General features: G+C 42.8%; 1 protein-coding gene and 1 non-coding gene across 4 annotated transcripts in view; one reads left to right on the forward strand and one right to left on the reverse strand.

Annotated features, from left to right (window-relative positions):
- Positions 1–14,890, reverse strand: part of PDE8B (phosphodiesterase 8B) — a 386,263-nt gene that overhangs the window by 119,186 nt on the left and 252,187 nt on the right. For all 3 annotated transcript variants that reach the window (XM_027100776.1, XM_027100775.1, XM_027100777.1), the window contains 2 exons: positions 13,856–13,913; positions 4,720–4,808 (listed from right to left, as the gene is read on the reverse strand). In XM_027100776.1, coding sequence (XP_026956577.1) covers positions 4,720–4,808; positions 13,856–13,913 — 147 coding nt within the window. The remainder of the gene's footprint in view (positions 1–4,719; positions 4,809–13,855; positions 13,914–14,890) is intronic.
- LOC113617735 (U6 spliceosomal RNA) lies at positions 3,095–3,201 on the forward strand. Its single transcript, XR_003431744.1, has one exon. It is a non-coding gene; the product is annotated as a U6 spliceosomal RNA (small nuclear RNA).

Below are 14,890 nucleotides of genomic sequence, written 5' to 3' on the forward strand. Positions count from 1 at the left end.
ATAATAACTATAAATGGAGCATAACCTTTAAAAATTGTAAATCACTATATTGTAACCTATAATATTGTACAGAAACTATACTTCAAATAAAAAGGTAAATAAAATAAAATAAATTGCTCCAGTCTACCTAATATGAACTGTATACTGTCCTATTAGCATTGCTGCATTTGTAAACATGATCATTTAAAATGTGAAAAAGAATTCAAAGAGGACTTTAAAATTGTTACCAAAGTCACTACTGCATCACCTCTCATGAAGAGGCAAGCAAGAGCTAGTCTTATCCCAAGTCTGCTTCAGGCACTTGGGTCCAGAACCCAACTCGGCACAACGGGAAAGCGTTCCCTGTCCTCCAGAAGTCTGATGTGGAAAAGCACCATCTGTGTGGGCTAGTTCCTTAGCTTTGGGAGCTGGATAATTAAGTGTTAAAACATTTGATCAAATGATAAATTCCCCTCTTGCCCAGGTATTTTCTTAAAGTACCTATGTGGCTCAATTAAGTACGTAAACAGCTGCTTCAGAGTATGACTGTTCTTGTCAATTCAACAGGCTGCCTCATACAAGATGTTAGCTCCAACTGCCAAAACGTATCTATTAGATGTTCACTGCAAAGCTATACACTATCCTGTGAGAGTATAATGCCCAATGGGACAAAGCAGATCCTTATTGACAGTGAAAGTATATTGGCAGGACAAGTAGATTATTGCCTCGGTGACAAACGCTACTGGACTGCCATGTGTAGATCTAGGCTTTAAGCCAATTTGGTTGATGGTTCTATTTAAATAAACCTGCAGCAAAATGAGGTAATCAATTTGAATCATGTTCCTAAAGTTTGGGAATTTAATTGCTTGTATTAATTATTAATATTCTTCATGCAGAAGAACCTTAGCTTTATTAATTTTCTGTTCTTGGGAAACCACGTAACTCTGCACCTCAACTGTATTTTAGTAGCCTTCAGTTTGAGAAGCTGGAAAATTGGAAAAAGCACAAGGGAACCAGAGCCCATGTAGCGCTAGTGATGTAACCATTTCCCCTTCATCTTCTTAAAAGTCCGTGAAGGTCTGCAGGGAAAAAGTAAATATTACAGGGACCCAGGTAGAAAGTCTACAAAGAACATAGTGCTCTGATGGGGTGCAGGGTGCATCCGACTTAAAGCAGGGTGCCTGGATTCTACTCCAGCGCTGCCACCCACAAGTTGAGTAGCTGTGATCGTGCCCAGAGTCTTCCCGGCTCTCAGCGTTCCTCTGTCAGTTGTCTGGGGCGGTTGGGTTACATGACCTCCTGTGTCCCTAACAAAGGCACCCCGGAATCTACTCAAACAAAACACAAACACCCCACCGCAGACAGACACACACACACAAGGGTAGGACTGGGCAAGGTGGTAGCGTGCAGGGAGAAGACTCTGAACACAAAGCCACATCCCAGCAGGGGTTCGGAAGCAGCAGGGAGGGGGCTGTGGACTTGCTATCCACCAGCACCGCTCCTGGGCAGTGACGCAGCAGGGGCCGGTTACTTTAATCCGTCACAGATCAGTTTCTACTTCCGTAACACAACGGGGCTGTCACGCAGAGCCCACGTGAGGATAAAGTGCTCTATAAATATCAGTTAATAATGAGAGATGTAGTGTTCCACGGAATACTAAGGTTTGCCCATCAGAAACTGATTCTAAAATGAAGCACTGCTACTGTCTTAAGATTTGGAGTAAAATAAACATGATGATTTGGGTGTAACCCCTAGGTAACAGATATCAGACTGCCTAATGATGAAATAATAGCTCATACTTGATTAGTGTAAACTCATCAGCTTAAACTCTCAATAAATAGCCAAATCCTATCTGTATTTTGGTTAACATAGTTCTTTTCATGATAAAGAAGCATAAAAACATAAACAATAAACGGTCATCAGTTAGTCCATACTTCCCTAGACATTCCCCCTTTCATGAGTTCTGTTCAATAAAGTAATTCATCACATGCACACAGAAATGTGATTTTGTTCTGTCTTTAAAAGTTATTCCTACATAATGGAATTTTTAAATCAGGTATGTTATGTTTGATCACATGATCTTTTTTTTCTTGGTTAAGTTAATATGGTTACCATACATGAAGACTGGACAGAAGCGTCTGCCTTCAACATTCAACATCATCCTTGCAGTACAGACTGTCCTTGCAGAATGCTAGTAATGTCACATATTTAGCTGCAGCTGGGGGTGGAATTGCAGGGAAAAGTATGATATAATTAGACTATAATTATTCTGGCATTGTATAACAAAGAGCCTCATTTTCCCCGTCTGCAGCAAGTGACAACGTTGCCTGCCAACCTCTGGGGTGCAGGTAGATGCTTTAGACATCCTTGAATGCCCTAAGGAGCTGGGAAGGCCACGGAGGGTCACTGTCCACCCCCATCCGCTGGGCCCAGATATCATACACCCAGGGAGAGTCAAACCACACACACACACCATACTCCTCCAAAAGACATAAAAGAAGCTGGAGACAGTTGAGGTCAACCAGCCAAAAGTCATCAAAAGAAACTGACCATTTAGTCCTCCTCTGTCTTCTCCTATGGAGAACTCTTGCCTTCCCTCCCCCTCTGCAGGGGTTGCTCTTGTGCTCGTTGCTTGGGGACGTCCCAACCAGCCAAGCTGAAGCTGATGCGGAAGGTGAGGGGACTGGGCTTCTGGGCAAACCCACCTTCCTGGGACCGCTGCTGCCTGGGCGAGGTCCATTCATCAGCTTTACGTTGATTTGTATTAAGAAGCTGAGCCTTTTCAACGAGCCCAACGCTCCCAAACAGCTCATCACTGAGGGGTGAGAAGTTATGGCACTCACAGAGTGTTGTGTAGTTAGAACCTTGCCGAGTTCTCAACCTAACGAGTCCTTGAAAAGTTTTCAGTGCCCTGGCTCTAAGCAGATTTCATCAGCACGGTAACTTGAAGCCCTTTCATTTAGCCCTGGTGCTGCCTGGGGATGTTTATTTCAAACAGCCAGACCTGCCTTTGCCACGCCCGCCATGGGCAAGGCGCCTTCGGACCTCTTACATGTGCCATCACATTGAATGCTGCCTAAGAAAACTCAAGCAGTCATTTAAAATAAAAGGAGGAGTGCTTGCTTCGGCAGCACATGTACTAAAACTGGGACGATACAGAGGAGATTAGCATGGCCCCTGCGCCAGGATGACAAGCAAATTCGTGAAGCGTTCCATATTTTTATAAAAAATGAGATACTAAAATAAATAAGTAAATAAAATGAGGGAATTACCTATCAAAGCAATAAGGCGTCTGCTGTTCATTTTTGTTGTAGAAAACGCACGGTTGAAGAATTAAACCAAAATGAAATCTCTCTTTTCCTAATCCTATTTATTGTGAAAACATCTAAAATAAAAGTACAAAGTCTTTTTACCCTAAATAAAAACAGAAGAGAGCCCCAGGAATAAAAACAATTAATGTACAATTAAAACTCATAGGTTGCTATAGTAAAGGCAATGCGGTTTTCTTACGAAATTCTATGAAGTTCTCTGCAGGTAATAAATATATGGATACAAAGAAACCAAGGGATTTAACTGACATTCAAAAATCTTTGGCAATCTTCCTTACCAACGAATTTCCACTGGTTTGAGATTCTTTTTTTAATACTTTCCCACCTCAAAAGGGACTGTTTATCCCCACACTTAATTTCTTAGAGCTCTCTATCCACCAAACAGTTGACTTCCCTGAGCAGGGTGAACCCCAGAAGGGCCTGCCTCTGGGGGTTCATGCCAATCCATTTTTCTTCCAAGGGACAGAGGAGGGCTCTGAAAAGTTAAGTTTAGAAAGGGTTCTGTTCTCTCTGAATGCAAATTCAGTAATCAAGGTAAGAAGTATAACCATTTCAATGAGATGCTATCCTTATTTTTCACCGAGCCTGAAAGCCTTGTGACCCCTCAGTGGGCCAGAGAGAGAAGCCAGAGCCCTTCTGGCATCCCATAGCCGGGAGCCACTTGGGACTGGTCTCCCAGAGGCCGCGGGCTATGAAGAGCCTCTTCTTTCCCCTGCTCTCTCTGCTGAAGCGGGGCAGGTTGAAGAAATCAGGGTCCTAAGAGTGTGCTGGAGTAGAGCCTGAACAAAACCAGGCATGGGCTACAACTCTGATACTCCAAGACGTCCCAGAAGCAGAGCATCCTAGCACCGAGACGCTGAGAGAATCTGTTCGTCTCAGAAGTAAGCACCAGAGAGAAGTTCTTAAAGCACTAGGCATGCGTAAAGAGACTTAACATCAGTTTCTTGAAGATACTCCATGCATATTGAGGCCATAAGCAGGCCTCATGAAATTGCTATCATGGATACGTAGCAATTACCATAGTTAGCATAATAAATATTCCCACGGGTTTGCCCCTATCTATAACAATCCAAGTAGGAATGTATAAATGTTGCAAGTACAAAGTCATCCTCAAAGGCTATTCTTAATCTCGATCTAATTGTACAGAAGTCAAACAGTACTTTTCCTAGTGTATAATTTTAAAACTGCTGTAAATAGTGGAAAATACTGTCAAAAGAAGAAACGCCTCCAACTTATTTCATTACACCAATGGGCTCCCAGTTTAGACTCTGCCATTTACCAGCTACGGTTACTTGTTCAACAGCTTCAGAATCCCTGGGATTCCGCTAAGAACCAGTGAACCTCAGCCTGAGGACAGACAAGCTTTGCTACAGAATGGTTAACCTTGTATTCATCCTATTTTGCTACATACCTTAACTTGAACTGTGAGCGAACTTCCCCATGTTCTATTTGAATCAGTTCATTATAGCAAGCAATTATGCTGCTATTCTCCATAAATCTCTGGAAAAAAAGCAAAGGTAATACATAAGACATATACAATTACTTCTTAAATAGTCAAAGAAGCTTAACAGTTTCTCCAACCTCAGGTAACTCTGTTATATAAGACAACTAGTAGGTAGGATGAGATTAAATAAAACAGTTGTCAAGTGTTTGAAATGCTTGTTTAAATGTATAACAAACAAGACAGCAGAAACATTGCATAGTTATTTATAACAAAGGTGGGAAAAACATTATTAACACTCACAGGAAAATAAACACACAAGGGATAGAACACCTCCCCCAGCCTTGCTAATTACTGAAACACCTGTGCTTCTGTTGCACTAAGGAAAGTCTTCTAAAACCTGAGCCTAGATGTGTTCACCGCATACCACGCTACGAGTGATGTCTTCTGGTGGGGAGAGGCAGTCTTTGCTTCCTTCCTAATCTTCTGAGTGCCTAACGCATCCTGCCTCTTCTCATGTCTGTCTGACTGTCTGTCTGTCTGTCTGTCTCTCTCACATACACACACACACACTCTCTTCCACACATCTAGCATGGATGGCTTCTCCCTGTGGAATATCTGAGAAGCTCTCTGACTTTCCCTGTGCCTCTGGTCCCCACCAGCCCAGGAGGAAGCTGGGAAGGGCTAAGGACAGAGGGGGAACCATGAACACACACAGAGGGAAATGCTTTCTATTTACAAAGCAAAGTTAAACATGGTGAGCTTCTGGTTCAGCTTCTGGACGGGTGGAGATGATGTGTCAGTCTGTAACTGAGCTCTGAGTGGTGTTAGCTGATGCTTCATGAAGTACAAAAAAGGATCTGTGATAAAATAAGTCTTTGAAAAGGTTGGGATAAACAGTTTCCTTTGTTTTAAAACGAAAACCTCAGAAGTAAACTTTTGTTGACTAAGTCTAATTTATTTGCCTTAGGCTTTTATTATGCCTCTGTGTCTAGGTATATATTTTATATGTATATATTTATATATATATAAAATCATTCTATATTTTCACTTTCATATTTACGTAGTAACGTTTTTCCTTTTTATTTATTTGTTTATTTAACATCTTTATTGGACTATAATTGTTTTACAATGTTGTGTTAGTTTCTGCTGTATAAAAAAGTGAATCAGCTATACATATACATATATCCCTGTAACCCCTCCCTGTAGTGTCTCCCTCCCACCCTCCCTATCCCACCACTCTAGGTGGTCACAAAGCACTGAGCTGATCTCCCTATGCTATGCGGCTGCTTCCCACTAGCTATTTTACATTTGGTAGTGTATGTATGTCAATGCCACTCTTTCACTTCATCCCAGCTTATCCTTCCCCCTCCCCGTGTCCTCGAGTCCATTCCCTACATCTGCGTCTTTATTCCTGTCCGGCCCCTAGGTTCGTCAGAACCAATTTTTTTTTTTTAGATTCCATATATATGTGTTAGCACACGGTATTTGTTTTTCTCTTTCTGACTTATTTCACTCTGTATGACAGACTCTAGGTCCATCCACCTCACTACAAATGACCCAATTTCGTTTCTTTTTATGGCTGAGTAATATTCCATTGCATATATGTGCTACATCTTCTTCATCCATTCATCTGCCGATGGACACTTAGGTTGATTCCATGACCTGGCTGTTGTAAATAGAGATGCAATGAACACTGTGGTACGTGACTTTTTTTTTTCTTTTTTGCAGGACACGGGCCTCTCACTGTTGTGGCCTCTCCCATTGCGGAGCACAGGCTCTGGATGCGCAGGCCCAGCGGCCATGGCTCACGGGCCCAGCCGCTCAGCGGCCTGTGGGATCTTCCCAGACCAGGACACGAACCCGTGTCCCCTGCATCAGCAGGCGGACTCTCAACCACTGCGCCACCAGGGAAGCCCTACTTCTTTTTTTATTTGGATTCCTTTTCTTTCTTTTTCTTCTCTGATTGCTGTGGCTAAAACTTCCAAAACTGTGTTGAATTTTGTCAACAGCTTTTTCTGCATCTATTGAGATGATCATATGGTTTTTCTCCTTCAGTTTGTTAATATTGTTTATCACATTGATTGATTTGCATATATTGAAGAATCCTTGCATTCCTGGGATAAACCCCACTTGATCATGGTGTATGATCCTTCTAATGTGCTGTTGGATTCTGTTTGCTAGTATTTTGTTGAGGATTTTTGCATCTGTGTTCATCAGTGATATTGGCCTATAGTTTTCTTTTTTTGTGAACACCTTTGTCTGGTTTGGGTATCAGGATGATGGCGGCCTCATGGAATGAGTTTGGGAGTGTTCCTCCCTCTGTTATATTTTGGAAGACTTTGAGAAGTTTTGGTACTAGCTCTCCTCTAAATGTTTGATAGAATTTGCCTATGAAGCCATCTGGTCCTGGGCTTTTGTTCATTGGAAGATTTTTAATCACAGTGCTTGTGATTTTTAATTTCAGTGCCTGTGATTGGTCTGTTTATATTTTCAACTTCTTCCTGGTTCAGTCTCAGAAGGTTGTGCTAAGAATTTGTCCATTGCTTCCAGGTTGTCCATTTTATTGGCATATAGTTGCTTGTAGTAATCTCTTGTGGTCATTTGTATTTCTGCAGTGTCAGTTGTTACTTCTCCTTTTTCATTTCTAATTCTATAGATTTGAGTCTTCTCCCTTTTTTTCTTGATGAGTCTGGTTAATGGTTTATCAATTTTGTTTATCTTCTCAAAGAAACAGCTTTTACTTTTATTGATCTTTGCTATTGTTTCCTTCATTTCTTTTTCATTTATTTCTGAGCTCATCTTTATGATTTCTTTCCTTCTGCTAACTTTGGAGTTTTTTTGTTCTTCTTTCTCCAATTGCTTTAGGTGTAAGGTGAGATTGTTTATTTGAGATGTTTCTTGTTTCTTAGGGTAGGATTGTATTGCTATAAACTTCCCTCTTAGGACTGCTTTTGCTGCATCTCGTAGGTGTTGGGTTGTCGTGTTTTCATTTCTTTCTAGGTATTTATGATTTCCTATTTGATTTCTTCAGTGATCTCTTGGGTATTTAGTAGTGTACTGTTTCACCTCCGTGTTTGTATTTTTTTACAGATTTTTTCCTGTAATTGATACCTAGTCTCATAGCATTGTGGTTGGAAAAGATACTTGATACGATTTCAATTTTCTTATATTTACCAAGGCTTGATTTGTGACCCAAGATATGATCTATCCTGGAGAATGTTGCATGAGCACTTGAAAGTGTATTCTGTTGTTTTTGGATGGAATGTCCTATAAATATCAATTAATTCCATCTTGTTTAATGTGTCATTTAAAGCTTGTGTTTCCTTATTTATTTTCATTTTGGATGATCTGTCCATTGGTGAAAGTGGGGTGTTAAAGTACCCTACTATTATTGTGTTACTGGCGATTTCCCCTTTGGCTGTTAGCATTTGCCTTATGTATTGAGGTTTTCCTATGTTGGGTGCATAAATATTTACAAGTGTTATATTTTCTTCTTGGATTGATCCCTTAATCATTATGTAGTATCCTTCTTTGTCTCTTGTAATAGTCTTTATTTTAAAGTCTATTTTGTCTGATAAGAGAATTGCTACTCCAGCTTTCTTTTGATTTCCATTTGCATGGACTATCTTTTTCCATCCCCTCACTTTCAGTCTGTATGTGTCCCTCAGTCTGAAGTGAGTCTCTTGTAAACAGCATATATACCCGACTTGTTTTTGTATTCATTCAGCCAGTGTGTGTCTTTTGGTTGGAGCATTTAATCCATTTACACGTAAGGTAGTTATCGATATGTATGTTCGTATTACCTTTTTCTTAATTGTTTGGGGTTTGTTATTGTAGGTCTTTTCCTTCTCCTGTTTCCTGCCTAGAGAAGTTCCTTTAGCATTTGTTGTAAAGCTGGTTTGGTGGTGCTGAATTCTTCAGCTTTTGCTTGTCTGTAAACCTTTTAATTTCTCCATCAAATCTGAATGAGATCCTTGCTGGGTAGAGTAATCGTGGTTGTAGGTTTTTCCCTTTCATCACTTTAAATATGTCCTGCCACTCCATTCTGGCTCGCAGAGTTTCTGCTGAACATCAGCTGTTAACCTTATGGGGATTCCATGTATGTTAATTGTTGCTTTTCCCTTGCTGCTTTAAATATTTTTTCTTTGTATTTAATTTTGATAGTTTGATTAATATGTGTCTTGGCATGTTTGTCCTTGGATTTATCCTGTATGGGACCCTCTGAGCTTCCTGGACTTGATTGACTATTTCCTTACCAATATTAGGCAAGTTTTCAACTATAATCTATTCAAATATTTTCTCAGTCCCTTTCTTTTTCTCTTCGTCTTCTGGGACCCCTATAATTCGAATGTTGGTGCGTTTAATGTTTTCCCAGTGGTCTCTGAGACTGTCCTCAATTCTTTTCATTCTTTTTTCTTTATTCTGCTCTGCAGTAGTTGATTCCATTATTTTATCTTCCAGGTCACTTATCTGTTCTTCTGCCTTGGTTATTCTGCTATTGATTCCTTCTAGAGAATTTTTAATTTCATTTATTGTGTTGTTCATCATTGTTTGTTTGTCGTTTAGCTCTTCTAGGTCTTGTTAAATGTTTCTTGTATTTTCTCCATTCTATTTCCAAGATTTTGGATCATCTTTACAATCATTGCTCTGAATTCTTTCTCAGGTAGACTGCCTATTTCCTCTCCATATGTTTGGTCTGGTGGATTTTTATCTTGCTCCTTCATCTGCTGCATATTTCTCTGTCTTCTCATTTTGCTTAGCTTACTGTGTCTGGGGTCTCCTTTTCACAGGGTGCAGGTTCGTAGTTCCCATTTTTTTTGGTGTCTGTCCCCAGTGGGTAAGGTTGGTTCAGTGGCTCGTGTAGGCTTCCTGGTGGAAGGTACTGGTACCTGTGTTCTGGTGAATGAGGCTGGATCTTGGCTTTCTGGTAGGCAGGACCATGTCTGGTGGTGTGTTTTGGGGTGTCTGTGAACATATTATGATTTTAGGCAGCATCTCTGCTAGTGGGTGGGGTTGTGTTCCTGTCTTGCTAGTTGTTCGGCATGGGGTGTTCAGCACTGGAGTTTGCTGGTTGTTGGATGGAGCTGGGTCTTAGCGTTGAGATGGAGATCTCTGGGACAGCTCTCGTCGACTGCTATTACGTGGTGCCGGGAGGTCTCTCGTGGTCCAATGTCCTGAACTCGGCTCTCCCACCTCAGAGGCTCAGGCCTGACAGCCAGCCGGAGCACCAAGACCCTTTTGGGAAGTCTGAGGTCTTCTGCCAGTGTTCAGTAGGTGTTCTGTAGGAGTTGTTCCACATGTAGATGTATTTTGTTTGTTTGTTTGTTTTTTGCATACGTGGGCCTCTCACTGTTGTGGCCTCTCCCGTTGTGGAGCACAGGCTCCGGATGCGCAGGCTCACAGGCCCAGCCGCTCTGCGGCATGTGGGATCTTCCCGGACCAGGGCACGAACCCGTGTCCCCTGCATTGGCAGGCGGACTCTCAACCACTGCGCCACCAGGGAAGCCCTGTAGATGTATTTTTGATGTATTTGTGGGGAGGAAGGTGATCTCCACGTCTTACTCCTCTGCCATCTTGAAGGTCCTACCGTAATTTTTTATAATTCTTATTTTTCTTTAGGTCTCCTAAGAACTTCCAGTGTGGTGAAGATCAGCCTTCTGTTAGGTGATGGTTTCTAAACATTGGAGCACTTTGTTTGCACATAAGTGGCACTCAGTAAGTGTTTTGTAGACTAAGGGCAGTGGGAAAATATTTTGGGAAGTTTTTAGACTATCATTAACCCCGAAATCTGAAATAAATTGAGTGAACCAAGAACAGTGATCTTCAAACTTCAACATGCTAAGAATAACCTGGGTGTTTGGTTTAAAATGCAGCTTCCCGGGCCCCACTTCCAGAAACGTAGGCAGGTGTCTTTAGTACAGGATTTCTCCATATGCTTGGGTGCGATGCTGCTAACATGCACTGTACCTTCTCAGGGGCAAGAGGAGGAGAATCAGAGTCTTCACTGATTTTCCACACTTACTCGACCACAGAAGCCTTTTGTCATGGACACCTATTAAAAGCTTTGGGACACTAGCATTCCATGGAACACTTTGGGAAACGTGACTTTGGTGGACCCGGCATGAAGTTGGGAGTTAAACACCAAGTATTTGCATCTTGACTTATTATGAGTATGAGCTCTGCAAGGTAGTCATTTTGAGCCTGTTTCCTCCTCTGCAGAAATGGAGAAAATACCAAACCTCTCATCTGTAGATGAGGATCAAGTCAGTCCCCTAGAATGGAGCCCGACAAATAATAAACCTTGGTTCTCCACTTCTTCCTCCACACAACGTCTCTCCAGGGAGGAACTGTGTCGGACTGCCATATCCCCGACACGCCTAGCACACCACCTTGCACAGAGTAAGTGCTCCATAAAGACTTGCTGAATGAACTTGTAAACATCATTCCAAACAGCAAAGGGGTACACAAAGGCTCATACAAAAACAAGCTGCAATCGCCCTTTGCTAAGATGCTCTTTCTAAAAACTCAGAGTGGGCTGAGCACCGTGCAGTCGGCCACTCACGCACAGCTATAGCGGCTTCAAGAGGAGCTGCTCTGGGATATTTCATGGTACAATGTGTTCCTGGATCCCCACTCAGGGACCCATCAACTGAGGCACTGGTCAATTAGCTAGTAACACAGAGCCGAGTTTCAGCAGATGATTTAATACAATCACAACAACTCAGAGATGGGAAACAACTTCACAGAAGGCAAGAAGAATAGCTGGCATATTTGGAAGGGTGTTTGGGTAGAAAGTTGCCAGAGACAAGATTTTGCCCCCAAAAAAGGAGACCAGCCACCTGGAGAGCAGCCTTGGCCGATTCTGTGCCACTGTAACTCAGGAGGGAAAGCCTGTTAGGTGCGGCAGCTTCTCTCAGAAAGAGCCCCAACTCCTTGGGGGCAACCTGACCTGGCTAGCAAAGGGCCTTGATCAGACCCAGCACTAAAGACTACCAGGTGGCCCCTGACAGGTACTGTTTTTCATGCTTCCACAAAGGGCTTTACTCACCATGGCTGCCTGCAAAAAGCAGCATCATATCAAGACAGAGAAACGAAACCTTCCAGAGCAGCACAGACAGGTTACAAAAAAGAATAAAAAGGAACAATGGTATTTTCCCTCCTAAATTCACTTAATAGCGTTTGCACCCAAACAGGGCAGATGTCTCTCCTAAGCTTTTCTGTGAGTAGACGTGCAATCTCAGCCCCCCAGACAAGACGCTATCACTCCTAATGACACCAATCTCCACACCAGTTGGTCAGAGGCAGGATTGGTGAACTAAAAGCTGAATTCCAAAAGGGCACTCAACAGCACCTATGGCAACGGGGGCTCATGGCCATAACCCACGGCGTGTCTTGCCTGCCCCAGCCCCTCCACAGGTCATGTGGAGAACCTCCATGCTCACATTCTGAGAGGCCCTGCCTCAGATGTGAAGGACAGCCTTGGGCTGAGGTGCATGGGTGGTCAACGTTACATGGAAGATTTATGAAAACTGAGTAATTTTAAGTCATTCCTCAGAAAATGAGTAAGTAAAGAAAAGACGTCCCAGCCACACGACTTCTTGGATGACTTTCCTTTTGCAACTCTCCATTCCGAAACTCAGAAGCATTGTCTCGTTAAGCTGTGGCAAGCACGCCAGAACGGCGTCTGGAACCGAGTGCCAGCCTCTGAGAGATGCGATGACGGACAGGAGGGAAGAGTGAAGGGAGTGAGTGATACTGCTGACCGGAAACATTCATTTCTATCACACTTGTGAACCGCAGCACTGCCTTCAACGTTTTATACAGCACTGCTGCTTCTCCACGGAAGCACACCAAAGCACAAAACAACTGCATCCCGTGGGCAATTTCTGCTTCTCTGTGATTGACAATAAACAAGGGATCTTTTTGAATCCAGGGTAGCCAACCACCATTGCTTAAAGCACCCAAAGGAATTTTCATAATTCACAAGGCACTGGCAGTCTCCTATTTTTGAAGGAAAAGGACGCATCACACCATCTATTTGAGATTCAGATTACTCCTATCAAAAGACCTTGAGATACCAGGTAAACCTAGTTATTTAGGTTGTTGGTAAGTCTCCTTAATCAATCTCAATCTTCTAGTTGAGTAGCAGGGTCAAAGAACTTTTCCTTGCTGATGTTTTTGGTTTAAACCAGGAGTTCACAAGATGCCACAAGTCACTTGCTTGAGTTTAAATTACCCGCAAAAGTTGCCCAAGTCAACTGTGACCTCTACCTTATTTTTTCCAAAGGGTAATCTTTTATTTTTTTAATAGAAGAAATATACGCTTGTTATTTAAAAAATTCAAGCATATAAAGTGAGGTCCTCCACAATTTCTCCGTAAGGGTTTGTAATATTTTAATATTATGAAATACATTTCCTTTAAACAGTCATGTTTTGATTATCTTTCTCCACCCCTTTTCTTCTCTCTTTCAAATCCATCATGTTGTTTTCTGTTTGCATGCACACGGCCTCACCTCCAACCAAACCTTCAGACTGCCCTTACCCTGAGATACTGGGTAAGCCTAGGTATTTAGTTTGTTAAGTTTCCTTGGAGTAATCAGTCTTCATCCCCAAGTTGAATATCAGTGTTATTCATGTAGTTGTCACTCAGAATTTTTCTTTGCTGACATTTATGGCTTCAATGAGGAGTTCCCAAGATGCTATTGCTGTCATGGGCCTGTCCCCAGGGTGTAAGCTGTGGCTGGGCCCTTGATGAACACAGAGCCCTGGGTGCCGATCTGGTGGACTAACTATATGTAATCACACACATACACGCTAACTGACCGGACTGATTTAAATGAGATTACTTTGGGACTAGAGAATTTCGACCTGATATAAGAAGACAGGTTTTTTACATCATTACATATCTGTAGCTAAGATATATGAAGTTATGAGAGAAAAAGGAAAAAAGCCTGACCAGCAGGTGCTCGTCACCATCCCATGAGAACAACTGCTTCCTTTCCCTCACAGTTCTGGGGCTGAATGCCTATAACAGTATGCTTAGCTGTTTGGCTAAGGTTAGGTATCTGTATCTGAGAGAGGTGCTAGTTCATCTTTTACATACCCGGTTGAAGCCTGCGTGCAGAAGAGGGAGGACCGAGGCCTCTTCATAGTCGCCGGATCTGTAGCAAAGCAGAAAATGTGGTCACTCAGCAGATATACAAACCGGGATTCCTCACACTGAAACTCGGAGAGCGCAAGGCAAGCAGGGAGATGGCTGTGAGGGTGACTTCCTGCCCAGCACATGCCCGCAGGGTGCACCTGCCTTGTAAGAACCCAGACTCCCACGTCCGCCTTCAGGTGCAGAAAGAACACAGACAGTAGAAGGAACTCCAGCAGTGTGCATGAAAGGTGCACACGACAGGCCCTCCAACTCTGGGCTCCTTGGGAGTTGGAGCAAATGTACCGGAGCAGTTCCCATAAAGGGACAAGGAAGGTGCAACGCTCATCTCAGAGACCACTGTCCTCTTTGAGATCCCCAAACCTTCTGGAAGCACGACTCCCACCCCAAGACTTAGGTGGGTCCAACTCTCAGGAAGACAACTGGCATTAGAGGCTGCAGCACCCCAGAGCCAATGGGGAAGAAGTGTCATCAGGAAAGCCAAGTGAGAAGGGAAGAAGACAGAAATTGATTACTGGCACTCATCTCAGGGGCGGTTTCCTACACTGAGCCTGCAGTTGGGTCTCAGAACTTCAGTTTGAATACAAGGACGGGGTGGGGGTCAGCTGGTCATGAAGTCATGCTGTAGCTCTGCTGCCACCTTTATGAGAAACGGTGTCCCCAAGACAGCGAGCAAGTAGCATGGCGTACATACCTTAGAAAACAGGGAAGAAAAATGGGACAATGGGGACTGGGTGGAGAAGCAGAAAGAGAACAGGAAGAGAAATCCCAGTGCCTATTTGTGGCATTACCTGTGGCATTTTCCCAGCAGGGAAAAGCTGTCCTCCCTACCCCCTTTCCTCCTTAGGAACTCAAGGTTCTACCCTCTCTGAACAATAATCAGTAGGGGCACAAAAGGGCTCCAAGGGTATTAATAATGTTCTATTTCATAAGCTGGTGGCACAAGCAGCATTAATTTTATTATTAACTTCCTCTATA

This window comes from Aethalodelphis obliquidens, unplaced genomic scaffold, assembly GCF_003676395.1.
Source record: "Aethalodelphis obliquidens isolate GAN/ISIS:26980383/991018 unplaced genomic scaffold, ASM367639v1 scaffold4, whole genome shotgun sequence".
Lineage (NCBI taxonomy): Eukaryota > Metazoa > Chordata > Mammalia > Artiodactyla > Delphinidae > Aethalodelphis > Aethalodelphis obliquidens.